Source organism: Pipistrellus kuhlii, unplaced genomic scaffold, assembly GCF_014108245.1.
Source record: "Pipistrellus kuhlii isolate mPipKuh1 unplaced genomic scaffold, mPipKuh1.p scaffold_m20_p_10, whole genome shotgun sequence".
NCBI lineage: Eukaryota > Metazoa > Chordata > Mammalia > Chiroptera > Vespertilionidae > Pipistrellus > Pipistrellus kuhlii.
The window spans coordinates 48979855-49007479 of NW_023425405.1; the positions used below are offsets into that span (position 1 = coordinate 48979855).

The 27625-nt window shown below is 40.5% G+C and overlaps 2 protein-coding genes and 1 non-coding gene across 5 annotated transcripts in view; 2 read left to right on the forward strand and 1 right to left on the reverse strand.

The window, feature by feature from the left end:
- DNAJC2 (DnaJ heat shock protein family (Hsp40) member C2) overlaps window positions 1-11266 on the reverse strand; it is a 24682-nt gene extending 13416 nt beyond the window's left edge. For 2 of the 3 annotated variants that reach the window (XM_036429649.2, XM_036429648.2), the window contains exons 1-5: window positions 11003-11266; window positions 8678-8868; window positions 5250-5325; window positions 4273-4371; window positions 1470-1611 (exon numbers count right to left, since the gene is read on the reverse strand). In XM_036429649.2, coding sequence (XP_036285542.1) covers window positions 1470-1611; window positions 4273-4371; window positions 5250-5325; window positions 8678-8868; window positions 11003-11066 — 572 coding nt within the window. In that variant the 5' untranslated portion in view covers window positions 11067-11266. The remainder of the gene's footprint in view (window positions 1-1469; window positions 1612-4272; window positions 4372-5249; window positions 5326-8677; window positions 8869-11002) is intronic. The other variant, XM_036429650.2, reaches the window with a different exon arrangement.
- Window positions 11267-13187: 1921 nt separating this feature from the next.
- PSMC2 (proteasome 26S subunit, ATPase 2) lies at window positions 13188-27402 on the forward strand. The gene is made up of 12 exons (XM_036429654.2): window positions 13188-13349; window positions 16076-16113; window positions 16489-16570; window positions 17669-17768; window positions 20337-20468; window positions 20871-20943; window positions 21299-21394; window positions 22247-22411; window positions 23276-23363; window positions 26663-26865; window positions 26958-27054; window positions 27141-27402. Exons 1-12 carry the CDS (start codon window positions 13280-13282, stop codon window positions 27296-27298), a joined length of 1302 nt encoding a protein of 433 aa, XP_036285547.1. The 5' UTR covers window positions 13188-13279; the 3' UTR covers window positions 27299-27402.
- On the forward strand, window positions 16779-16925 carry LOC118714629. Its single transcript, XR_004986633.1, has one exon. It is a non-coding gene; the product is annotated as a small nucleolar RNA SNORA79 (small nucleolar RNA).
- Window positions 27403-27625: the final 223 nt, after the last annotated feature.

Here is a 27625-nt window from a genome sequence, read left to right on the forward strand (position 1 = left end):
ACAAAACAAATGTGAAGAGAAAGATTAGAAGAAATATTAAACCACACCTAGATGCATCGAATTCATGTAGGGTTTTTAATGTTCCTAGATGCATCCACGTTTGAGATCCACTTTGATTAGCACTTATCAAAGTGGATCTCAAACGTGGATGCATCTAGGAACATTAAAAACCCTATATGAATTTGAAAACTATTAAATTGAAATCACAATTAAATCACAATCTCTTTAGGTGGAACCCAGGTATGAGAAAATTTTCACACTCTACAGTTGAATCAATGTGCAGTCCAGATGTACTCCATAAAAAACCTTTCAGTGCAGATGTAACCAAAAAATTTAGAATACTGGTACACCCTATGTAAAAACTGATTTAAAGCCGAAACCGGTTTGGCTCAGTGGTAGAGCGTCGGTCTTCGGACTGAAAGGTCCCAGGTTCGATTCCAGCCAAGGGCATGTACATTGGTTGCGGGCACATCCCCGGTAGGGGGTGTGCAAGAGGCAGCTGGTCGGTGTTTCTCTCTCATCAATGTTTCTAGCTCTCTATCCCTCTCTCCTCCTCTCTGTAAAAAATCAATAAAATATATTTAAAAAAAAAACTGATTTAAATGAAATAAATTACATATGCTTTAATCTTAAATATAAATCATCCTTAGTCAGAGAACCTTAAGACAAACAGATGTTCAAAAAATAGGACAAAAGCCTGGCCAGCATGGACCAATGGTGGAGTGTCAATCTATGAACCAGGAGGTTGCAGTTCAATTTTCTGTCAGGGCACATTCCTGGGTTGCGGGCTTGATCTCTAGTGAGAGGCATGCAGGAGGCAGCCAGTCAGTGACTCTTTTTCATCACTGATGACTCTATCTCCCTTTCCCTCTCCCTTCCTCTCTGAAATCAATAATAATATGTATTAAAAAAAACAAAAGCTTTTTTCAAGTGATAATGGGCCAAATAGAGTCATGTACTCATTAATAATAAAAGAGAAACATAAAAGGGAAATTACTGTCACCTAAGTAACAGTATCACACTACATAAAAGCAGTCTGCCCCAAGGAACACTCAAAAGAAAAACATTTCATGAGTTATAAAAGAATTTCACTATAGAAAAGTAAAACTTCTGTTTAGAGAGCCAAACAAAAACCTAGAGACTAAAAGAAGCAGGCCAATACAGGAATGATTTTCAACTGGTGTGCCACAAGAATGTTTAAAACATGCAATACCCAACTAGTTAATCAGGGGCAATGACCTCTTTTCCCTTAGACTGTTAAATAAAAAAATGACAACAGCCAACACAACAATAGCCATTTGGTGTAAATGAATCAAAATTATACCTTTTTTTTTTTGCCAGACAGGAAGAAAATATATTTTTTATGTGGCGCAGAATTTTAGTAATTAGTTTATGTGTGCCATGAGATGAAAAAGATTGAAAATTGCTGCAACAGAACGTAATGGTCACAAGGGGTTACCTTCACTCACCTGGAATTCCTTTCAAACACCGGGGAAAACACTTCGAAGAAATTCTCCTTTGCTTCACTTTTAGAAGGAACTGAGTTATCAAAAGTAGGATCCACACTGTTAAATGCTCGTCTTTTCACTGGATCAGATAACATTTCATAAGCTGAGGAAAAAATGATAAGGTCATATTACCATGACTTGACATTTTTTTCCCTATGAGAAAAAAAAAAGTCCCCTTCCTTTAAAAAACGTTATTATTTTTCACATTTAAAATTCGATGTGCTTGGGGGGTAGAATTTAATCTTGGAAGGTAGAATTTATATCTAGCACTAGTAGATATAATTGCACTTAACCCCTTTAAGTGGCTCTTCTGGAAGGCAAATGACAAAACAACAGTTAAAAATACTCACCCCTTGACTTCTGATCAAGATGGCAGCACAGGTAAATGCGGTCTCCCATCCTCCCACAATCACATCAAAATTACAACTAAGTTACAAAACAACCATCATTCAGAAGCCCTGAAATCTAGCTGAACAGAAGTCCTGTAACTATGGATGTGAAGAAGCCACAGCGAGACTGGTTAGGAGGGGTGATGTGGAATGGAGGAATGGGCGGTCCCACACTAACATGTGGTGGATAAAAATCAGGAGGGCTATCTCAGCTGCAGAGGTTCCTCCTGAGGGGTGAGGGGTCCCAGTGCCAGGAAGAGAAGTCCCATAACTTCTGGCTTGAAAACCAGCAGGGATGGTGGCTGAGATGGAGGGCTGCTGGAGTTCCTGGTGTTCCTCTTATAGGGCCTGGGCACAAACTTAACACAACTCACTTGCTCTGAACTCTAGCACTGGGCCAGCAGTTAGAAAGACACCAGGGACATACGGGGAGGAACTGAATTGTTTGGTATTAGGGTGAGAGCTGAAGGGGTAACTTTCTCCTAGACAGGAATGCTGGCAGAAGCCACTGTTCCTTTGCTGAGGCCTCTTCCCACAGAATCAGCAGACAGGTGGCCTATCTGAGTCTCCATCAACCTGGCAACCCTGTTCACCTTGTCCTGGTGATTTCTTGAAACCCTGCCCCACCCAAGCCGTTTCTTTCCAGTGGCTTTTTCATACAATGGCCTGTCTTCGCTCATGCTTCGGAAACCTCAAACAAGCAGCATCTGGCCTGTGTATGCCTCGTACATATTGCTAAGTGGCCCTAGACCGGCTTCAGTACACACGCAGCTTTTCTTCTCCAGGCACCCCAAGCCCAGCAGCCATCTGCAGATTGTGTTGTGGCTCATGCGGAGTAGCTCTAGAAAAGGCACAGGTGGTGGCTGACTTAGCCTGCACCTGTCAGGAGGCCCCAAAGCCAGTGCACCTGGTGAACAGCTGCAGACCATGCTGAAGGACCACTCAGCCACCTACATGAGCGACACACTCGAGGCAGCCTCGTTAGGCACCGGAGCCCCATAGGAGCCAGTCTTGCTCTGTGATGTTGGCCCCTGAACAGCAGATCCTCTATGGTGTTTGCGCCCAGTGCTTGGAGCCAGTCTACACGGGTCACACACCTGGAGCACCAAGCTCAGGTGACCCAAGAGGGTGCGTGACTGGACTCTATAGGACACTACTACAGAAAACCCCTCTGAAATAAGTCAGACAGAGAAAGACAAATGCCATATGATTTCACTTATGTGTGGAAACCAAAAAACAAAACAAATAAACAAATAGAACAGAAACAGACTCATAGAGAGAGAGAGAACATTTTAAAAGAGGGGTTGGTGATATGGGTGAAAAAGTGAAGGAATTAAGAAGTACAAATTGGTTGTTACAGAACAGTCATGGGGATGTTTATAAAGTACAGCATATGGATTATAGATAGTAATATTACAATAACTATGTATGGTGTCAAATAGGTCCTAGACTTATTGAGTGATCACTTTTTAAGTTATATAAATGTCTAATCTCTGGGTTGTACACCTGAAACTAATATTGTAAGTTAAGTGTAATTGAAAAATAAAAAAATTAAAAAAAAATACTCATCACTTAAGAAAACATGACTCTGAGGAAAAACAAATTGTTAGAAAATTAACTTAGTCCCCCAGCTTGTGAACGACCAAAGGATCACAGGCTTCTTGAGCATTTGTGTAAAAGTGGGCCAATAAGGATGCGTTTAAAAGGTGTGTTACAATTTTTAAAAAATTAGCATCAAAATGTAAAATCACATTTAAGGAAACATTGAGAAACATTTTTTAATCTGCTTAACAAGGACATGGTTATGTAATTACCAATAAACATTTGTGGGTCCTGTATTATTATTGATTTTTCACAGAGAGGAAGGGAGAGGGATAGAGAGCTAGAAACATCGATGAGAGAGAAACATCGACCAGCTGCCTCCTGCACACCCCTCACCAGGGATGTACCCGCAACCAATGTACATGCCCCTGACCGGAATTGAACCCGGGACCCTTCAGTCCACAGGCCGATGCTCTATCCTCTGAGCCAAGCCAGTCTCAGCACAAACAACTTCTTAATATAAATTAGTAAAATGTCTGAGGAACAGTTTAATCTCATAAAGAATCTGAAGTGAGAAAGATTTTAATATTCTCATTATTAGATCTAATAGTATGAATTCACCCTAGGCTGAGCTACTTAAAAGAATCACCTGGTGATCTTATTAAAATACAGATTCTGATTCAGTAGGGGTGGGGCCTGAGCTTCTGCATTTCTGAAAAGCTGTCAGGTGTTGTTGAGTGAGATTTTGGGGGAAATTACCAAAAATAACCGCATGTAACTGAAAAATGAGTAAACATCACTATTACAAATTTCTGACTAAAATATTTCCTTACCTTTAGTAATGCAAGTGAAGTAGTCATTATCTCCTTCTTTTATTGGTTCACCAGCTGCTTTCCGTTTGTCTGGGTGATGTTTTAAAACCATTGCTTTATCTACAAAATACGCCAGATTTATTTATTTATTTGTTACTTTAGACATTCCCAATTTCTACGATTACTGTTTCTTATACAGTGATTTAGAAGTGGTATACAGTACAGAGGAAAGAACTCTTTGATTTTGGTCAAGCTATTTTTTCTCTTTGATTTTAGAAAGGAGGAGGAGGAGTGAGGGAGATAGGGAGAGATGGAGGGGGAAGGGGAGAGAGACAGAGAGAGATATCCATCCACCAATTGCCTCTTGAAAAAAAAAAAATTTTTTTTTTTTAATTGATTTCAGAGAGGAAGGAAGAGGAAGAGAGAGAGATATATATATAGAAACATCAATGATAAGAGAGAATCATTGATCGGCTGCCTCCTGCATGCCCCTCACTGGGGATCGAGCCCACAAACTAGACATGCTCTTGACTGGAGTCAAACCTGGGACCCTTCAGTCCACAGGCCGACGCTCTATCCACCGAGCCAAACCGACTAAGGGACACCAGTTGCCTCTTACACATGACCCAACTGCAGTTGAATCCAAAACCTCAGTATGTGCCCTGACCAGAAATTGAACTGTGACCTCCTGGTTCATGGGTTGATGGTCAACCACTGAGCAACACTGGCTGGGCTGAAGTATGTTCTTTATCCTGTCACAAGCACACACACTTACAACCCTGATTTCTTATTCCTAATGAGAAAGGCCACTCATGAGACTGATTGCTTTTTTCCTTGTTCTGAAGGTGAAGAAGTGTGGCCAGGCATTAGTATAACCATATGATACATGCGGTTCAATTTAGAGTTAAGGTTATAAACTATGATCCTGCACATCTTTTCAAAAGGAAAACATTTCCTAAACCAGATATCAGGTTATTTCAAAATAACTAAATACTTACGTGCTGCTTTGATCTGTCTCTGTGTAGCTTTGTATCTTACATGGCCAAGTCCAAGTACTGCATAATGATCTTGGTTCTGATAAAGACATAAAAGGGAGTCAAGTTTAAAATGCAGAAATAGATACTACCTCTTGTGTTTTAGCTCCGTGAACAGTGCTTCCCAGAGATGTTCCCATGATAGAAGTCCAGCGAGACATTCTGTATAAAATGGGTTCTCTGGTCATTTAAGTTTGGGAAATGCAGACTCTTGTATAGCTTTAAAAAAAATATATAAATATTTTTTTATTGATTTTTTACAGAGAGGAAGGGAGAAGGAAAGAGAGCTGGAAACATCGATGAGAGAGAAACATCGACCAGCCGCCTACTGAGGATGTGTCCACAACCAATGTACATGCCCTTGACCAGAATTCGTCCGCAGATGAATGCTCTATCCACTGAGCCAAACCGGTTTTGGCATTATATAGCCTTTTTGATGATTTCATGCACATAAGTCTAATAAAGGCTCTTAGAAGTTCTGCAATTAAGAAAACAGAAATTTGTAAAAACCAGCATTTTCCAAACTTACTTGACCATAGAACCCTTTTTTCCTCTTAAAATCTATTAATATTCCATGGCCATTCTTTTTCTTTCTTTTTTTTAAAAATATATTTTATTGATTTTTTTACAGAGGGGAAGGGAGAGAGATAAGAGAGCTAGAAACATCGATGAGAGAGAAACATTGACCAGCTGCCTCTTGCACACCCCGCAAGAGGATGTGTCCGCAACCAATGTACATGCCCTTGACCAGAATCGAACCTGGGACCTTTCAGTCCACAGACCTACGCTCTACCACTGAGCCAAACCGGTTTCGGCCCCATGGCCATTCTTAAATGAAAGTATAGCCAGGAAGATTTCAGATCTGAAGAGAGCATTACAGCAGCCCTAGGGCAGTGATAGACAAGAACTAGGAGCCATAGGGACCAAAGAAGATAGGTTAAATGGAAATTTTGAGAAACTGAGGGATGAGGCTTCTCTCAATAGAAGTACCTGCTTTCATTTCTGTTTTGGTTAACAGCATTGCAAATTCAGAAGTTGGGGTAGCAACTGGAGTGAAGGCTCCTTACAGAACTCTAGTATTGGAGAATGAGTGGGAAGGAAGGGGAGCTACGAGCATAAAAGATAGGAGAAAAAAGTCAAATAGGGCTGACTTGATTACCTTCAAACTCAGGATTGCAAATTTCATAGGGACTGGCCCCTTGATTAGACCTGGCAACCACACTTTTTCAGTTAGTTCATCTTTCCACTCAGATTACTATCACATACTAGTACCTTCTGTCTTCTGGTCTTTCTTTAAACCTTACAGACCCTTCTCAACCCTCTCATTAATGTCCGTGCCTCTTGCTTAACTAAAAAACTTAAATTAGCCGAAACCGGTTTGGCTCAATGGATAGAGTGTCGGCCTGCGGACTGAAAGGTACTGGATTCGATTCCAGTCAGGGGCATGTACTTGGTTGCAGGAAAACCCCAGTGGGGGGTATGCAAGAGGCGACTGATCAATGATTCTCTCTCATCAATGTTTCTAACTCTATCCCTCTCCCTTCCTCTCTGTAAAAAATCAATAAAATATTTATTAAAAATAACCTTAAACTACACTATCAAATTCCAGCTTCTTTCCACCATCCTACCTGTATCCATACATTTTCCCTTCTTTCCCTTTATTCATAATTGAGACAGCCTGTCCTACCAAGACTTGGTACTGAATACCATTTTTTCTAAGGCTCCTCAAATACTAGCATCTTTCAGCTACCTCCTAATTTCAACTGGGTTATTTTCATCAGTATAAGAAGATGCTCTATTATATCTCATCTTAAAAAAAAAAACCCACAAAAAAAAACCACACCAAAAAGCTTTCCCTGACTCCTTTTCCAGCTGCCATCCTATTTTTCAGCTCCCTATCAAAGTTAAACTTCTTTTTTAGAAAAAATATATTTTTATTGATTTCAGAGAGGAAGGGAGAGAAACATCAATGATGAGGGAATCACCGACTGGCTGCCTCCTGCACGTCCCACACTGGGGATTGAGCCTGATCTCCTAGTTCATAGGTCAATCCCAGCCGTTGAGCCATAGGGGCTGGGCAAAGCTAAACTTCTTGAAAGAAGCTGTCTCCTCAAGCATTAATTTTCAAACCACTCCAATGGAGTTCAGCTCTGACCACTTCTAGCCCAGGTGCTACGAAGTTGCTCTCTTCAATATCAATTTCAGGTACAAATCCAAGCCCACCGATCTGCACGCACTTGGCTTCAACTCCCATTGGCAGCACTATTGACTCTTTTGATTGAAAAATTATCTTCCTTAGTTTCTGTGAATCCACTGTTTTTCTCTCACCTTTTAGTAGCTTTTTCAGTCATTTTTACTAGTCAATCAATGACCTGCAAAGCTCAGTCCTGAGGTTTCTTTTGGTCTCTCTATACTTTGATCCTAGGAGACCTGATTGAATGCTGGGCTGAATTATGGTAAGAACCGTGTAAATGTTCACGACTCTCCATTTCTGTCCTTTCCCCACACCCCTAAGTTCTTAAAGAATGCCAGGGCTTCAAACTCTACAATGGCATCCCAGTGTTGGTAACAAGCCCAAAAGCACAGAGGTTTTCTGAATACATTCCCTTTTCTGGTGACACATAGACAGGGTCAAAACTCTCAAGACTACCTCCCCTCCGCCCCAAATTTATCACCTCTTCCTCAACACCCAACCACAAATTTAATTCAAGCAGCAGGCATTCACTTGAAGGCTTAAATTATTGCATTAGGCCTATACTAGCAAATTATTCACTTCCCCTCCAGACCTGCCCTCCCTTTTCAAGCAATTTTCTGTGCTGCCAGGAGAATTATTGATACTTTTCTAAAATTAGCTTAGAAACTTTTAATGACTGCCTATCGCCCTGAAATAAAATTCCTTCCTTAGCATGGCATAAAAAGGACACTACAGAGTTTCATTCAGAGGAGTGGTCGCCAAGCGGTGGTCTGTGAGGTCTGAAAGGCTGGTGACTGCTGATCTAGTCTGTTTTAGGCGGAATTTCTCACCACCTTCCCTCAAGAACAACCCTTACCCTAATCTTAACCAATCCCAAAAAGGTGGTACATATTCTTTTACACCTTTGTGTTTTTGCATCTCTATTCCTTCTGCTCAGAACACCTTTTCTCCCTTCTTTGCTTCACAAACTGCCTCTCATCCTTTTAAGCTCAAACAGTACCTTCTCTGTGAGGCCTTCCTAAACTTCAGCAGAAAGAGCTAGTACTATCCCACTCAAGGCTTACCAATGAAAAGGTACTCAACTATAGCTGCCTTACTGAAGCATCTTAAAACGTGGTTTGTTATTGGAGAACTCATGAGAACATTGCCTGTGTTTAACAAAGCATCTGACTGAATAAAAGATTCAGTTATTAAATACCTTCCAGTCCTTGGGATCAAGTGTTTTCAGCATGGGAAATTCTTCTAACTGCAATTCTTCATCTTCTGATTCCTCTGATAACTCTCTCTTATCCTCCAGTTCCTGAAAAGAGGCAGAAGCATTTCTGTTTCTCCTCTTAACAAAAGCTTCAAACCATCTTCCCACAGGTTCAACTTGACAGAGTGTTGAGGCTGTGATTGAAAGTGTTAAGAGAGGCTTCAATGTATTGCATGGAATAAATGTTTCAAGGTAATAAGATCAAAACAGTGATAGCATCAGAATATAATTTTAAATCCATCAACTAAGAAAATGGCTGCAATAATCCAGTTAACACGAGGGTTGGCAATAAATTTAGACTATTCAATAAACCTCTTCCAATTAGCTGAGAAAACAACACATTCATCAATGTCAACAATAAACCAACACTTTGCTGGAGATCTGGGAGGAAGGTGGGGAACAGGGAGAAACGTTGCAAACTTTTACTTTTAGAACCAATAATTGTAATAAAGCAATAAATGATAATCATCAAGAGCTAGCCTTGTCAAAAAACAAGACAACCTTCTAGAAACAACTCAACGTATCTTAATTTTAAAACCCTGAATTCAAATAGCTTTAAATTTTTTAAAGAATTCTAGGAGTGATTTGTTCTGAAAGACAATTGTCCAGCAGTGAAGGGGACTTGTTAAAACAACTGCTATAGTGGAACAAGCTCTGGCCTGAAATCAGAGGCTGGAGTTTAGTCAAGGTCTCACTATTAGTGGCTGAGTGAAATGAGCGGGAGATGTCTTCAACTCAAAGTGGGAGCAAAGATCTACATGATATGATTGCTTGGAAGATTGACTGACAAACGGTGGGAAGCACTTCGGAGGAAGGCTTTAACATTAGTCACTGTAAACTTGTATATTAACACTTCAAAAAATGTTATTTAGGTCAGGGGGAAAAGTTAACATCTTAATTCTAATGTCATATTCCATATGAAAGCAAAAGCTTTACTTTGTTCAGTTATCAATAACTCAAGATGTAAATATTCCCCTTGTACCTAAAGCCACAATTTTCTAAAAATAACTGACTTTTTATAGTTTAATTAGCTGTGGAAATTAAGATGTCTTCTACCATACATTATCATTTATTGCTTTATTACCACAGGAGAGGATTCGAACAGTGTTCAGTAAGTACTGCCCTACCATGTGGCTCAGTGGGTGAGCCTCCACCTATGAACCAGGAGGTCAAGGTTCAACACGAGGGCAAGGTTCAATTCCCAGCCAGAGCATGTGCCCAGGTCTCGGATTTCATCGGTGAGTCCCTTTCATCAATGATGTTTCTATCTCTCATTCCCCCTCCCTTCCTCTCTGAAACCAACATAGACAAGATCTTGCGTATGTGACTTAGTTTTCTCACCATGTTTTTTTTTTTTTTTTTTTTTTTTTAAATCCCCATCTGAGGACATGCTCATCGATTTCAGAGAGGGAAGAAAGAGAGAAACCTCCACCCGTTGCCTTCCCCTGTGCGCTGAAGCGGGGATCCAGGCGGCAGCCCTGATGGGAATAGAATGGAACCAGAGGCGGCGCCAACCACTGGGCAACACCGGTAATGGTGAAGCACGTCACCTTTCCAGCCTTCTCCCTCTGCTTTCAACACGAGATATATACACACACACACAGGCACTTCTATGCGCACGAATGCCACACGTGCCGGGATCTACGATCTAATGTTATTGAGCCACATTCAATAACAAGCGTGTGCACAGGTGGCATGGGGATCACGTGGATGGCTGAGACGGGAGGCTCGCGTCCAGGACCTGCACGACTGACTGCCCGGGGCTGCACGCTCGGGACCCTGCAGCGGCGGGCACGGTCCCTCTGCACGGACCTCGCCGGCAGCCCAGCCTTTTGCACGGAGCATGCGGACAGCGTCTGAGTGATGACATTGGAGAAGCGAAGCGGAGCGGACGGAGAACGGCGTGGAGCCCCGGCAGCGCGGTCTGCTCCGACCCCGCGCCCCGGGGAGCTGGCAGCGGGCAGCGGGCACCGGAGGGCTCGGTCCCGAACCGCTCGGCCCAACCCGGGAGCCAGCGGCCGCGGGAAGAGAGCGATCTGGAGGGGCCGAAAAGGGACGCCCCCTCCCTCGCTGATCGGGGACGGATGACTGTCTAGATGGGAGCAGCAAAAAAAAAAAAAAAAAAAAAAAAAAAGGCGCTCGTCACGGCCCCCCGCGTCCGGGAGCGGGTGGCCGGGGCCAGGGCTGGGAGATTTGGGGGTCGCGGAAGCCGGGGGCTGAGGCAGGGGGGCTGAGAGGGGACGGAGCCGGGGAGCAGTAGACACGTACCAGAGGTCAGAGCGTGGGTGATGGCGGTGCCCTGGCCCTCCGCGGCGCTCGGCAGGAGCAGCATGATGGCGCCGGGGCCAGGCCCGCGGGCGCAGCGGCTCGGGTCCCCGGCGGAGCGCGCTTAGCGTTCCCCAGTGCTGCCTCCCGGTCCGAGCCTCGCGCCTTGGCTCCACGACGCCCAGGAACCGGCGCCTGGAGACAGCCAGTAATTACTTCCGGGTTGGATCTCTCCCGTGCATTGGGGCCATTCGACCTCCCCCAAGCCCTCCGCCAGCGTGTGCGGCAGCCTGGTCCGTCCACGGATTCAGTTCCGGCTGGGTACCAAGACTCAGGAGAGAAAGATTCCTAGACGCATCAGTTCCCTGGTGAAAAGGATGAGGAATTTTCCTTGCCCAAGTGCAAAATGTAGATTTTCTAAAGCAGATTTTACTATATTCAGCAGATTTTACTATATTCTTTTTGTTACTCATATTTGTCTGAACCAACCACTGTTTTTTCCAGGAGCTCTACTACTTGCAAAATCAAAATGGAAAAGATATGTTTGTATTGAGAATGATTCTAGTTTATACATCCATAGAGAATTCTATGGATTACATTACATATACCTATAATGCATTTGTGTTTACCTAAATAACAGCAGCTAATTTTTTTTGTGGTGTTGGAACTAAGTAATTTACCTACATCATTTAGTTTAATCCTCAAATATTTGGAGAAGAAACTTTTTTTTTTGTCTTTTTTTTTTTTTTTGTCTTTTTCTTTCTTTGGAGAAGAAACTTTTCTATCTAGTGTTAAATTTTCATAAAAAGCCAGCAACTTTTTCTTCTGCTCTAAAGCATGACGTTTTCTGTAAAGATTTTTCCCAATTACGGGACTCTGGAACTTAATTTGTAATGTGTAATAAAATCAATTGTACTCGTACTATATGATTCCTTCTTGTACTGGGGTCAAAAGCAAGAACTAACAAAAGGAAACCTTAATTCCTCCCCCCCTCCCCCCCATTCAAGCTGAAATAGATAGAGCAAAATACTCTTTGGGGGAAAAGCAGCATAAACTAACAAATTATTCTCTGAGAATTACATTTTACTGTTAAATATATTGAATGTTACCGAATGACAAAATGGTCACTTTGAAATTGACATTTCAAAAATGAAGCTAATTATCCCCCCCAATCCTCTTCCTGATTCATTCATTAATGCAACCCCTGTGAAAAGAGGCTCTATCCACTGAGCCAAACCGGTTAGGGGACTACCTTCTGTCTCTATGAGTTTTACCCTGTGTACCTCATATAAGTTGAATCCTACAATCTTTGTCATTTTTGTGACCTATTTACTCATTTAGCACAATGCCTCACAATTGTGGTACGTACCAGAATAATGTTCCTCTGTATGTATATTTCATTCATCCATTCATCTCTTCCATTCGTTTCCCAAACTCACTTCTTTCAAAACCTGCTCTTTTCCTGACTTCTTTGTATCTGAGGATGGTACCACCCTGCTTTAGGAGCAGGCTCAAACATTGAAAGCAGCTCTAGCCAGTCTGGCTCAGTGGACAGAGCGTTGGCCTGGGACAGAAGGGTCCCAGGTGGATCCTGGCCAAAGGCAGATGCTGGGGTGGTGGGCTTGGTCCCCGCTAGGGTGTGTGCAGGATTCACATCATTGCTGTTTCTCTCTCCCTCTCCCTTCTCTGAAATCAATAAAAAGGTGTGTGTGTTTTTTTTAATTGAAAATATTTACCTCCCCATCCTGAGTTAACTGAAGTTTGTAACTCAAGGTCAATAGAAGGTAAACTCCTATTTACCTACACCCTACTTTGTAGATCTAGCCACTGCTGTTGCATATTTAATCTGCTGTTATTTAAGCAATAAAACTGTTATTTAAAGCCTCCGCCACAGTGTGAAGTAAAAGTTTAATTAATTAAAGCCTTCGTGAAGAAGTTGCCCAAGAGTACACAATCCATAAATAGCTAAATCAGGACTTAAACTCGGCGGCTGAGCCAGGGTTGGTGTTGAAATCTGTTGCTCGAGGAAGGAATAGTGGGTTCTCTTCTAGCAGGGAATTCTTCCTCCTTCCCACAACCGCGCCCCCCGGCACCCCCGGAGCCGCCTGCGCGCATATTGCAGGGCGCTCTTCCGCTTCCGGTGCGCAGAGTAAAGGGGCCCGCAGAGCCGGCTCTACTTCCGGGAAGAGGGGGGTGGGGGAAGAAAAAGGCAGGGGCCACCGGAAGCGAGGAAGGTGCTGTGTAATTAACTACGGAGCGGAGGCCGCTGGAACTGCTAAAATGCCGGACTACCTCGGCGCGGACCAGCGGAAAACCAAAGAGGAGGAGAAGGAGGACAAGCCCATCCGAGGTCGGTGGACAGAGGTCGGAGTTCCGGGCGGGCGGGCCGCGTTCGGGCCTGGCGGCCTGGTCCCTGGGGGCGAAGCCGGTTCCTGCCGGGCGCTCGGCCCTCGCGCCCTTCGGTGCGGCCTGTGGTTTGATCGGGGGCTGCGGCCGGCTGAACCCGCCAGCCCTTTCTGTCTCTCTCCTCCGCTCCACGTTCTCCCGCATCCCGCGCTGGTTGACATTGTTATCCGTGTTCAGGCAGCCTGCCTGGCCTTGCAGGCCTTGAAAAGTTACCCCGCCTGGGGGTGCGTGGCCACCCCCAGGGGTCTCCTTTTCTGTCCGGGGGGGCCCCCTAAGTGGGACAGCCCGGAGCGCTTGGGCGGGAAGGGGGTCAGGCCGCACCGGCGTTCAGCAGCCTCTGGTCCTGAGTTCTGGCCAGGAAAGAATGCAGAGCCAAGACTCAAACTATAAGAGGACATTTGTTTGGATAAATCACAAAGGTAGAAGGAGTAATTTGTAGAAGAAATGGACTTAAACGCGTTTTAGAGACGAAGGAAGGGGTCCTTGGAGTTCGGGAGTGAGGAAGGGAAAGGTAATGCGCCTTGCGGAGGTGGGGTGGGGGGGCAGGGTCCTCAGTCCTAAGGGTTTTCAGAGAAGATTTTAGGGGAGGTCCCGCAGTGGTTCTCAGCCTTTCTACTGCCGCGACCCTGTAATACAGCCCCTCATGTTGTGGTGACCCCCCCCCCCCCCAACCATAAAATTATTTTCGTTGCTACTTCTTAACTGTAATTTTGCTACTGTTAATGAATCGTAATGTACATAACCTGTGTTTTCTGATGGTCGCCATTCACAGGTTGAGAACCGCTGCTGTAGAGCCTAAGACCATCAGAAAACTCAAATATTTACATTATGATTCATATCAGTAGCAAAATTACAGTTATGAAGTAGCAACGAAGATAATTTTATGACTGGGGCCACCACAACCATTAAAGGGTCGCGGCATTAGAAAGGTTGAGAACCACTCCTAGGGGAACATCTCAGCAGCATACGCAGCAGTTCTCCAGGTTGTCCTTTCAGAGTCTAGGTCTCCGCTAATTGACGGGTGGGCGTCAGGGCAGGGGGTCGTTATCCAGTGCAGCTGGTCCTGAGGTCCGCCAGAGGATGCCTGGTCTGGGCTTGTTGCCTTTTTGGGCCTGTGGCTCCAGGGAGGGAAGACCAGGGGGTCCCAACCGCTGGACCAGAGATATGCAAGGGGAGGAAAGGTCACCCCAGGGGCAAGGTCCTGTCCTACAGTTGTCCTCTGTAGGCACCCAGGGCTTTGTGCCCTGGTGAATTTCTGTACCTGACCCATCATCCTTGCTCTGCTCATGTCTAACTGCCTACCGTAGAGCCAGGATCCTGAAACATAATTTTTTTAAAAAAAATAAACAAACATTCCTTTAACTTGATGATACCTTTACATGTCTAAAATTCAAAAGGAAGAAAAAAGATATATTGACAAATGTCACATCCCTGGCTCCAGCCAAACCTTATCCACAGAAGCAACTAGACATTTTCTATGCATATACAAGCAATTTTGCTCATGTATTTTACTTTTTTACATAAATGCAGCATGCGGTACATCTTTTCAGTTTTAATGTGTATTAGAAATAAGTTCATGTTATATGCTAGCGGAGTCAGAGTTATGTCTCTCTGCATCTGCATAGTACTCCAGTTTGGGGGTGTAATGTATGAAATTAATCATTATTCATGGACACTTCTAATCTGTCGGCTGTTGGAGGGCAGTGAGTAACTTTGTTCCTGTAACTTTTCTATATGCACAAACACAAGCTGTAGGATAAATTTTAGAAATGGAGTTGTAATTTTGTTAGAAACAGCCAAATCAGTCTCCTAGAGATTGTACACTTTTACACAGTGCATGAGACATACACACCATTTTCATACACAATTTCCCAGTACCCCTTATGCAGTCTCATCTTTATGCTGTTTTCTTTTGTTCCTGATAGACTGTTTTAAAGCATTCTTATGGTGTTTCTCTTTTCTCTTCTTCTTCCCTCTCTAAGTAACTCCAGCCTCTCCTAGTGCCCTTTCTTCCCTGTTCCCAGCCTCTCCACAAAGAAGCATTCCCTCTCTCAAGTTCATCTCTTATTCTACTCCTGCCCTTGAAAATATTTTAGGCCACGGTAAACCTCAGAGGTACTCAGTCACCTAATGGAAAACTTGGGTTACAGAGATTTAACATTTCTTCTGTGCATTCCTCTGGGTATGTCATTGGTTCTGGAGGCTGGAAGTCTGAGATCAGGATGTCAGCATAATTGGGTTCTGGTGAGAGCCCTCTTCCAGGTTGCAGACAGTTTTCAGATGAGAAAACTGATGCTCAGAGATTAAATGGTTTTTCCAAGGTTACTTAGCAAATGCTTGACTTTGTTGGGACAAGTGCCCAGGTTGTTTTGATTTTCAAACTGTTCTTTGGGCTACCTCTCTAAATAACTCCAACCTCTCATGTTCTTAATGGATCACATCACATCGAGTCTCTCCAGCAGCCAGGCTGTGTGTTCCTTTAAATCCGCCTTCCCCCAATTATCCAGGATTCCAGGAACTATTGGAAGGTTGTAGTTAAATTATATATTACAACTTTGCACATTTTTTCTCACTCAACTAATGAGCTTTGGATTTGAAGAGAGAATAATGTTAGCTCTAATTTCTCTTATGTGCTTGAATCTTATGTGTTTTCTCTTTTTCCCCCCCCAGCTTTGGATGAGGGTGACATTGCCTTGCTGAAAACTTATGTAAGTCCTTTCAGTGTCTACAAAATATAGATGTTTTATGTTGAAATAAGAACCATTCTTGGTATTGCTCTTCCAAAGTAATTAAAAGAGAATATCTAGAAGTTTATAGTAATCTTAACTGAAATAAAGTCACCTTTTTACAGATTCTATCTAGAATAAATCAGAGTGTAAATATTCAGTGTGTATATTTTTTCTCGTGAGAAAAATATAATTATTTTTATACTGTTTGTAATTAAAATGTGGAACTCTAGAAAGACTTCAAATAATTTACACAAATATTACTGTACTTGAAATGTGTGAACTATTAAATATTTTTGTAGTTTAATAAATAGTTGATTTCCTGATACTCTAATTAAACTGAGCTTTATCTCCTAGGGTCAGAGCACTTACTCTAGACAGATCAAGCAGGTTGAAGATGACATTCAACAACTTCTCAAGAAAATTAATGAGCTCACCGGTATATTTTAATTCCTGTTTTCTCTCTCTAGATGTAATATATTAATTATATCAAAGGATTTTCAATATAAATGCTGCTCTTTCATGAATTTCAGGTTTTTAAAAATTATCTTTCCTATCTTTAATAAATTGGATCTCATCTAATAATCTTTTACTTCCTTTTACAAACAAGTTTAATGCTTAAGCAATTAAAAATAATATCATCCTTCTGATGGCTGTTCCTTCCACTGCTTGTAGCCTTAAGTAGTGGGATTTTAGTCCATCATATATCTAAGCTGACTTGTCTTCACTCAGAGCACCATGGGATGGGTTGGCTGTCCATCAGTGCCGTCTGATTTTTGCAGAGTCAAACAATTTTAAAAAATAATAACATCATCTTTTAAGCAAGTAATGTTTCTGTTGATCAAAGCCATATTTAATAAACTTTTAAAATATTGATATCAGAAAGGAAGGGAGAGGAAGAGAGAGATAGAAACATCAGTGATGAGAGAGAATCATTGATTGGCCACCTCCTGCATCTCCCTTCCTGGGGATCAAGCCTGCAACCTGGGCATGTGCCCTTGACCAGAATGGAACCTGGGACCTTTCAGTTTGCTGGCTGACACTCTATCCACTTAGCCAAACCTGCTAGGGCTTCAGTAAACTTTTAAGACAGGTTAAAGTTTCTTATTGAATAAAAATATGATCTCACATGGTACTGCTTGAAGTAAGTGGGCTATTGCCAAGTAATTGGAAACTTTTCTTCTTGGGAATTTTAGTGGTGACATTTTATAATATTTGACCAGAAAAAATGTCAAATACGTTATAAAAGTTATGACTACTTTAGGACAGCAGTTTTCAGCTGGGTCATTTTGCCTCCTTCCACTTTTTGGGGCATTTGGTAGTGTCTGAAGGTAGTCTTGATTCTCAGGGCTTGAGGGGGAGATGGTGCTAGTGGCATCTAGTGGCTAGTGTCAGGGATGTTGCTAAGCATCCTATACTGCACAGGCCACTCTCCACAACAAATTATTTAGTTCAAAATGTCATTAGCGCAGAGAGTGAGAAAGTTTGCTCTAGTGATGCGTTACATTTTAGTGAATTTAATAATCTCTTTATGTAGGTATTAAAGAGTCTGACACTGGCCTGGCCCCTCCAGCACTCTGGGATTTGGCCGCAGATAAGCAAACACTACAGAGTGAACAGCCTTTGCAGGTTGCGAGGTATGTCCTGTGGAAATGTATTTGAGTCTCAGGTATAATGTGATAGTTCATAAAGAATTTTCCTTCTAAATCCCAAGTAAATAAAGCTTTCTACAAAAATATCTGGGATTAAAATTGTATGCCTTAAACAGTTATTCAAGGAATAGGTGAAGCCATAATCATATAAAAGATTCAAAGTGATACAGAAAAATGCAGGGCAAATGTGAAAATCTTCCCTTCTACCTTCACTGTCCCACTGTCTCTTTCTCAGACATAACAAATACTGAAAATAGTTTGGTCCTCTTAATTCTGCTGTATAGCTTCCTGTCCCAACATCCTCCTAATGTAATTATATTAAAATTTAGGTTTGATCAGTATTCAGTATAATTATGGCTAACTAAACCCTATTCATAAAGAGCCAGGAAATAAACTGTCATTTCTTGTACCACTTTTTGTTTTACTCATCAAAATTGCCTGTTTTTTTGTGTGTATTACTAACTCAACCTCTCAGTTTTCCCTGATTGTCCAAACTGCTCCTGAGATGCATTAGATGCCTTAGGTCCATCTCCTTTAGGTTTTCTCTCGTGTAAACCTCAGGTGCACCAGCTGCAGCTCTCAGGCTGATCTTCCCCAGCACTTTCTGACCTGCTTCCATTTGACTAGTTGCCCTTTACACCTGTTGCATCACAAGCTTCCTGTCATTTCTTACTCTGGAGGTTCCATTTGCCTGTCTCCTATTGCTTGTGTATCAACTCTTTTTGGTTTACTCTCACCCTCATTAGGTGGGCCATATTCTCTGGTAGCTTCGTGAAAGAGGGTCATTTAGGAGGTAGTGTTTTGAGACCATATATGTCTTTAAATGTCTGGGCTAGTATAAGTTCTTTCTCCTTCAGAAATCTCAAGGCATCGTTTCATTGTCCTCCATCTATAGTGTTAGTCTGAAGCCATTCTGATTCTCAGTTCGATATATGTAACCTGTTTCTCCTTTGAAAATTGCAGAGTCTTCTCTTGTTGTCACTTGTTCTGAAATTTCATGATGATAAGCCTTGATGTTGGTGTGTTTACATCTATGATGCTGGGCTCTCATGCCCTTCAGTGTGTTTTCTTGAAATTATTTGAATAATTTCCTTCTTTCCATTTTCTAATATCCAAATAATAGAAGTCCTCTATTTTGGACTTCTGTTATTTGAATATTGGACCTCCAGGATTGCTTTTCTAATATGCTAATCTTTCTTGCTTTTTAAAACTATTTTTGCTAGCATTCACTTAACTTTCAAGGAGGAGCATACTTTCAAAGGTTCTTATTGCACCATTCTGGAAAGTTGAGGTCCCTGTATAGTCTATACCTTTTCAGCTGTGAATTAAAAAATCTGTATTTGTGCATACGGTGTTGGCAGGGTCTGTCAGATAAAGTAGTGATAAATACTTTTATATATGTAATTCTACCTCCTGGTAGACCTTGGCTAATAACAGGAAACAGTTTTGTCACACACAGTTATGCTTCAAGGACATAACACCTGTACTTTACTGTTGGTGCTACCCATATGCATACTCCAGAGACTGTTGTATTTCCCTGTATTTGTTGTTACAGATTATTACATGAGTTCTCTCTAACATGAGTTCTATCTTTTGTTTTTGTTTTTGTTCAGTACACAAATAATATAGAAGAGGAATCACTTTTAAAAAATATATATATATATTATTGATTTTTTACAGAGAGGAAGAGAGAGGAATAGAGAGTTAGAAACATCGATGAGAGAGAATCATCGATCAGCTGCCTCCTGCACACCCCCTACTGGAATGTGCCTGCAACCAAGGTACATGCCCTTGACCGGAATCGAACCCGGGACCTTTCAGTCCGCAGGCTGACTCTCTATCCACTGAGCCAAACCGGTTTCGGCAAGTACTTTCTATAATGTACCCATTATTATAAATTTGCCTTCACATGGCACACAGAAAAAGAATACATGTAAGTTAAAAACAACAACAATAAAAATTGTTTTATAAACTTAGGAAAGAATGGAAAAACACTTATTACTTAGTGTGAGACAAGATGACTGTCTTCTGATAGGGAAAGTAAAAAAGGAAAGTCACTTAAGACAGCGGTTTTCAACCATTTTCATCTCATAGACACAAACTAATTACTAAAATTCTGTGGCACACCAAAAAATATATTTGCCGACTTGACAAAAAAAGGTATACTTTTTATTCATTCAACTGGATAGCTTTTGTTGTGTTGGCTGTTAGCATTTTTTTTACTTGACAGACTTAAGACATAGAGAAGTATCACTAATAAAGTAATATAGTTATAAAAATCAAGAAATTAGAGAACTTCCTAATGGTGAAATATTTGGGTTAAATTTCCAGGGGTATGTATCTTTTAAAAATGTTATGGCTTGGTTTAAGTTGGGTGGACTCTTGGAATTAAGCATACCCATAGAAAAGGATCTTTTAACAGTGGCCCAGTTTCTGCAGTTCTAGTTTACACCTGCTCATCTGTGTGCTGCCTGCCCAGGGGAGAATCTAGTTACTTGTGTTTGTTTTAGTGGTTTCGGTTCCTTATTCTAATGGAGTCTTTTGCTGTGTTAGATGTACAAAGATAATCAATGCTGATTCGGAGGACCCGAAGTACATTATCAACGTGAAGCAGTTTGCCAAGTTTGTGGTGGACCTCAGTGATCAGGTAGCACCTACTGACATTGAAGAAGGGATGAGAGTTGGGTAAGATTACTGTTTATAATAAATACTCATTTTTCATTAAAGATACCATGTCACATTCACATCCTTGGCTTTCTTTTGAATGAATGTACTGGTTGCCATGGAATACCGAGGGATGATCTAGCAGAGTATTTCCCTTTAAACATCCTTTGTTCTGCATCCACTTCCTGACCTCCCATCTTCCTCTTTTCCCCCACCCCCACTGTGGCTTTTATTGAATGACTTCAAATGTCATAATCAAAGTAAATGCAGAATTTGAGAGTTGAGTTTGCCAGCCTATTTAAGGTAACATGGTATAAGTGGAGGATAGTTATGAGGATTGAGTTAATGTAATTAATGTTTACAGAATACATAACTCACTTAGGAAGTTTTTTGAATGTCTTAGTATCTTTTTTACCTTTTTAGTGTGGACAGAAATAAGTATCAAATTCACATTCCACTGCCTCCTAAGATTGACCCGACAGTTACCATGATGCAGGTAAGAAACAATGAAGGGAAAAGAAATGGCATGACATAGAATACAACTACATCCATCCCAAGAAATTTTGAAACTTTAACTGATATATATTGTTAATATGTGGGTATGTATTGATTTGCCCAAAATTTCTAAACCACTTTTCAATTAGAAAATCCTTATTAGTCTCTCCTAGTTTATCAATATAATATAGCAAGTGGTTCTAGTGTACTGGGTGATATATTCCATTTAAAAAAATTATTACTTGCTATAAATTTGATTTTTCTTTAGGGTATTGGGTTTACTCTGCTAGATAGAACTTTGGACTAGTATTCAAAAATCTGTGGCTATCTGTTGTACATTTTCTTTCCTCTCGTAGGTAGAGGAAAAACCTGATGTCACATACAGTGATGTGGGTGGCTGTAAGGAACAGATTGAGAAACTTCGAGAAGTAGTTGAAACCCCTCTACTTCATGTAAGTGGCTGAGTGTTGCATTTTAAATTTCTTTGTATAAAGATATGATAGCCTGCTGTACATATGCACTAAAATTGCCTATAAGATAGCTTTTTAAATTTTATAATTTCCTCAATGGAAATTTTTGAGGGGATAGAGGATAGAGGGTAGAGGTGTGGAGGATAGGTAAGTTCAAGAAGAGAAAGCAAAAGTATTGAATGGTCAAGCCAATTAAAAAAAAGATTTTCTATTTTTAGTGACACCGGAGTTTGAGGTATAACCTTTAGGAATATGTTAAATATGTTACAGTTTATTGTAGAAGAAACTGTGTGCTTGAACGATATCAAGAAGTGAGCTCTAATGGAATTGAAGTAAGCTTGGGACGATAATGGAAAGCTAATATATAAAATACCAGAAAATACTTTTGATCTTTAAACACTGCAATTATTTTAAAATTAGAAGAAAAGAATTGTTAAGCCTGGGTAGTAGAAATGCCTTTAAAAGCCATTCAGCCTTATGTATCTACCAGAGGCCCGATGCACGGAATTCATGCAAGTTAGGCCTTCCTTCCCCTGGCTGCCGGCACCAGCTTCCCTCTGGCGCCCCGGACCCGGGCTTCCCTCGTAGCCCTGGCGTCATCCAGAATGACATCTGGTCTAACTAGCATATTACCTTTTTATATATTATTACAGACTATTTTAGATATGAGTCTAATTTATATCTTCTATCTCAGAATAAGTAAAGTTCTTATTTAGATAAAGTATATAGATTGTGGTCTTAATAGTTTTGGCTTAAGTATATTGATGTAGAAATAGTCTTATTTTTATTATATAGAAGTGAGTGATAACTATAAATATTGTGTCTCCATTACAGCCAGAGAGGTTTGTTAACCTTGGCATTGAGCCTCCCAAGGGCGTGCTGCTCTTTGGTCCACCGGGTACAGGCAAGACCCTCTGTGCTCGGGCAGTTGCTAACAGGACTGATGCTTGCTTCATTCGAGTTATCGGATCTGAACTTGTACAGAAATATGTTGGTGAGGTAAGGAAAATTGATCATAATCAAAGAATTTGTAGCTGTGAAAAATTTATTAAGCAGGGATGAAATTTAAATGGCAGTTTCACTAGAAAGATTGAGACCCAAAATTTCTTGATTGATTGTAATTAGTAGATGTAGAAGCCAGCAGCGTTCCCATGTGGTCCTTTCTTAAATAAAAAAACTGCTTAACATTTTTAATTACCATGCATCCTCTCAGAAATATGACTTTTTCTACAAATTTGATTAGTAGGAGAAGTATCTTAGAAATGTGTGGTGAATGCTTTCAAAAGTGTGCTTTCGCTTTCAGGCCAACCTTGTATGGTCTACTGAGAAAGAACATGGAGTGTCTATCACTACTCCCACACATTCTCTTACACAGATTTTTTTCATTAGAAAATAAGTCTAGGGCTGTATATATTGTATCTGAAATGTTAATGATTAGTATACTTAAAATAAGAATTAGAAAAGGAACTGCATGAATTGAGCTATGCAGTACTTTTAGTCTCTGAGCAACACTTAACGAATGAAATTCAGTGATCAGAAATGCCAAGTGATAAGTCAGATACTTTTATTTCCTCGAGTGTAACGGATTGAAATGGTGGCTTTATTTATTAATTTGACCTCTTCAGGTCTTACAGTTATTGGCTATTTCCTAGGTGCAGAATCATAAAATTACTAAGGCTAATAAGATTGATTTAAGGTGAATAAGATTAATTTAATGGAATAGGTAACAAACTTCAGTGGTTTTTTTTGTTTTAAAGCCTGGGATAATAGTCGAGGATACTTTTAGCAATATTGAAAAGTCTGAAGTATAACTTTATTATATTTTTAAAGATTTAAAAATTAACAAATTATTTTTCCCATTAGGGGGCACGAATGGTTCGAGAGCTCTTTGAAATGGCCAGAACAAAAAAAGCCTGCCTTATCTTCTTTGATGAAATTGATGCTATTGGAGGTATGGATGTTATTTCAAAGTAAAAAGAAATGTTACATAGCTTTGCTGTTTTTCAAAGTCTTTATCTTTGTACTTTCCTAATTTCATTCATGTGACACATTTTCACACTTGAACGATTCCTAACTTGGGATACAACTTCACTTAATGTGATAAGAAAGCACTGGGGCATAATTTAATTGTTGATGGTGTTTCATAAAGTGTATGTAAATATTGCTACTGTTGGCTTCATAGATCTGATGACATATATTAGGTCTAGTAATAATTAATGTCGTTTTCTAATACTTTTTTAAATCAAATTTATTTAAACAATACAACAAAATTTAATCAACAATTTAGTTGCCGTTGTTTTCTACTACTTGTGCCCAACGCTCAGGAAGCATTTTTATCCCTCTGTTGTAAAATTCTTGTGATTTTGATGCAAAAAATTCGGTCAATGCATTTTTGAGGCATTCTTCATTATTAAATTTTTTTCCAAGAAGAAAGTTTTGCAAAGAACGAAACAAATGGTAATCGGAAGGGGCAATATCAGGAGAATATGCAGGTTGAGGGAGAACTTCCCATTCCAACTGGTGCAGTTTTTCAGCAGTGATTCTTGCAGTATGCGGTCGTGCGTTATCGTGGTGAAGAATTACGCCCTTCCAATTAATCAGCGCGGGTTCTTTTTCTCTTAAAGCTTGGGCTAACCTTTCCAATTGGGCACTATACACTGCACTTGTAATGGTTTGGGTAGATGGTAAAAGTTCATAATGAAGAATTCCTTTAAAATTCCACCAAACACACAGCATCACTTTTTTCGCATGCAAGTCAGGTTTTGGCGTGGGCTGCGGAGCCTCATTTTTGTCCAACTATTGAGGCCGCCTTTTCAAATTAACATACAGCACCCATTCTTCATCTCCGGTAACAATTTGCTCTAAAAACAGCAAACGGTTTTGACGAGAGAGGAGCGAACTGCAAATTGTGACTCTTTGATTACGGTTGTTGTCGGTCAACTCATGAGGAACCCATTTTCCAAACTTTTGGACTTTGCCAAGTGCACGCAATTGATTGGAAATTGTTTTTTGTGAACAATTTAAAGTTGTCGCAAGTTCTTGTTGGGTAATTTGAGGATTTTGCACCAAAAGAGCTTGAAGAGCTTCTTGATCAAAATTGGACACACGGCCTCGACCACTTTTGTCATCTAACGAAAAATTTCCCTCGCAAAATTTCTCAAACCAACGCTGGCGTTTTCTGGCGCTAACTGCATCTTGACCAAGAACACTACAGATGTTTTTTGCAGCCTCACTTGCTTTTCTTCCTAATTGGAACTCGTAAAGCATGCAGTGCCGAATATGCTCTTCATCCGCCATCTTCTTAGCCCTAGTTTTGCAACAAAAACCAAACCAAACACAAACTTTTTCAAGCAAAACTTGTTAATTGCACTTCACACGTTCTGTAGATACCACGTGTTTGAAGGTTATGTCAATACAAGTCAACGCCAAGCAAGATTTTAAACGAATGTTTAAAAACGACATTAAGTATTACTAGACCCGATACTATTAGCTGTGCGATCTAGACCAGTTGTTTTAACTAACTCTTGCGCCTAAGTTTGCTAATCTTATAACGGGCATGATAATTCCTGCCCTGCTTATTTCATGGTTTTTGAAAGCTGTAAAATAGTGTGATAGATTTTGAAAACAAAACTTCTATAGGCCTTGACTGTTGTTAGTCTATAAGAGGAATAATCATAACTAAGGAGAAGTGTCATATGTCCAGACATTTTTTATTTAAGGAACTTAGTGATGAAAATGACTTGAAAATATAGTGGACCTTGTAACACTGTTAGGGGACTGTGGTTAGGTAACCTAGAGTATTGCTTTTATACTGGATGGACGTTGTGGAGTTGGAACAGGCTGTAGCTAATGTCCTCAAGTGGTTAACTTGAACCCAGTATATTGCTGCAGTTGGTGACTTTGAAGTAATTTTTATAGTGTCATTGGAATAAGCCATAAGCCTTATGATGTCAGGATTCTGAAGTTATGCTTTCCAAGGTGGGTTGTGTATAAAACAGGATTAGGGTGCAGGAAGAAAATATTTCCAATTTTTCCTTATTTTAATCTTTATTTTTTAATATTTTGTGTTATAATGTCCATTATATGCTAATACAACAGTATGTATCTATAATTTTAAAATGAAAATATATACTTGGAGGCTTATTTTTTGTTTGGTTTTGTTTTTGCTATTTTGGTTGAAATGAGACAGACATTTATCTGAGAGTACACTAATGTATCCAAAATAGGATGATAGTGTAGGTCAGTGGTCGGCAAACTCATTAGTCAACAGAGCCAAATATTAACAGTACAACAATTGAAATTTCTTTTGAGAGCCACATTTTTTAAACTATATAGGTAGGTACATATTTATTAACTTAATTAGGGTTCGTGGTATTTTGTGGAAGAGCCACACTCAAGGGGCCAAAGAGCTGCATGTGGCTTATGAACCATGATTTGCCAACCACTGGTGTAGGTTATATTTCTACTGTATTATGGCTATAGCCATATTTTTAAGAAGAGTTTTAAGAAATTTGAGAGTGGGGCAGTTTCTTACATTGTAGGTGGAAGTTTCATGTATTCTGCTGCCTAGTCTTGGTGTACATTGTTAAACAACTGGAGTTTTGAGTGATTTAAGAACCTTGAGATAGCGGCTAGCCTGGTCTCCCTCAGTTTAGGGATGAGATGGTCCTGCCTCCTTTAGTTTGAGGAATGAAGTGGATGGGATCCTCTCATTTGGGGGAGCAGGGAGAGGGATCCCTTCAGTTTGGAACAAGAAAATAAATTCCACTCAGTTTGAAAAACAAAAGAGTTCCTTGAAAAGGATTTAAAAAATACTTATTTTTTAAAATATATTTTTATTGATTTCAGAGAGGAAGGGATAGAAATAGAAACATTAATGATGAATCAATTGATTAGCTGCCTCCTGCATGCCCCCTACTGGGGATTAGGCCTGCATCCTGGGCATGTGCCCTCTACTGGAATCAAACCCGGGACCCTTCAGTCCGCAGGCCGACGTTCTATCCACTGAGCAAAACCGGAGAGGGCAAAAAAATACTTTAATGAAGCCTATGTTAAATCTATGACGAGCCTTTTGAAAGATTCACTCTCTAATTAGTTTTGTGAAAAGCAGGCAGTTCTTGTAGGATTTGCTTAAAGTTGGAAAGTTGGATATTCACTTGCACTGGAGGGCATGATTTGAGCTGAGATTAACAGTACTTTCAAGTTTTGCTAGTGCTCCTGTGACCGGATAAGTCTTTCCTTTTGTCTTAGGGGCTCGTTTTGATGATGGTGCTGGAGGTGACAATGAAGTACAGAGAACGATGTTGGAATTGATCAACCAGCTGGATGGTTTTGATCCTCGCGGCAACATTAAAGTACTGATGGCCACCAACAGACCTGACACTTTGGATCCAGCACTGATGAGGCCAGGGAGACTGGACAGGAAGATTGAATTTAGCTTACCTGATCTAGAGGTCAGAAAACCATTTCTGAGAAAAGAGATTTTTGAAATATTTCTTCCTTTGATGTTTTCCATTGTAATATTTTTCAATTCTCCTGTTTTTAGGGCCGGACTCACATTTTTAAAATCCATGCACGTTCAATGAGTGTTGAAAGAGATATCAGATTTGAATTGTTAGCACGACTGTGCCCAAATAGCACTGGTAGGTTGAAAAGTCTTGTTTATATTTGCTGGTCTGTCTGTCTAGGCTATTTTAATTAAGCCTATTATTTTCTTTTTGTTTGAAAGGTGCTGAGATTAGAAGTGTCTGCACAGAAGCTGGTATGTTTGCCATCAGAGCCCGGCGAAAAATAGCTACTGAGAAGGATTTCTTGGAAGCTGTAAATAAGGTCATTAAATCCTATGCCAAATTCAGTGCTACTCCCCGCTACATGACATACAACTGAGTCCTGAAGCGCTCATGAAAACACTTCTTTTAATTCGAATCCTAAGCTTATATAGACTTGTTAATAACCATTTCACACAAAAAATAAATGGTTTAAAAACTTTTTTCTCTTTGTGGAATAATAAAAGGTGATTACAATGTATGTTATTTCTTAATCCACTAACATTTAAGGGTTTCATAGCATAAAGTGCTTGCTTAGAGCATATACATCTTAGGCACATATTGTCTGGGTGCTGTACATGTGTTATTACATCCTCCCATCTGCATTTTATAAATTATTGGTTTAAATTTTGATAAAGTTCCTGTTAGACTTCTGATTTAAATATAA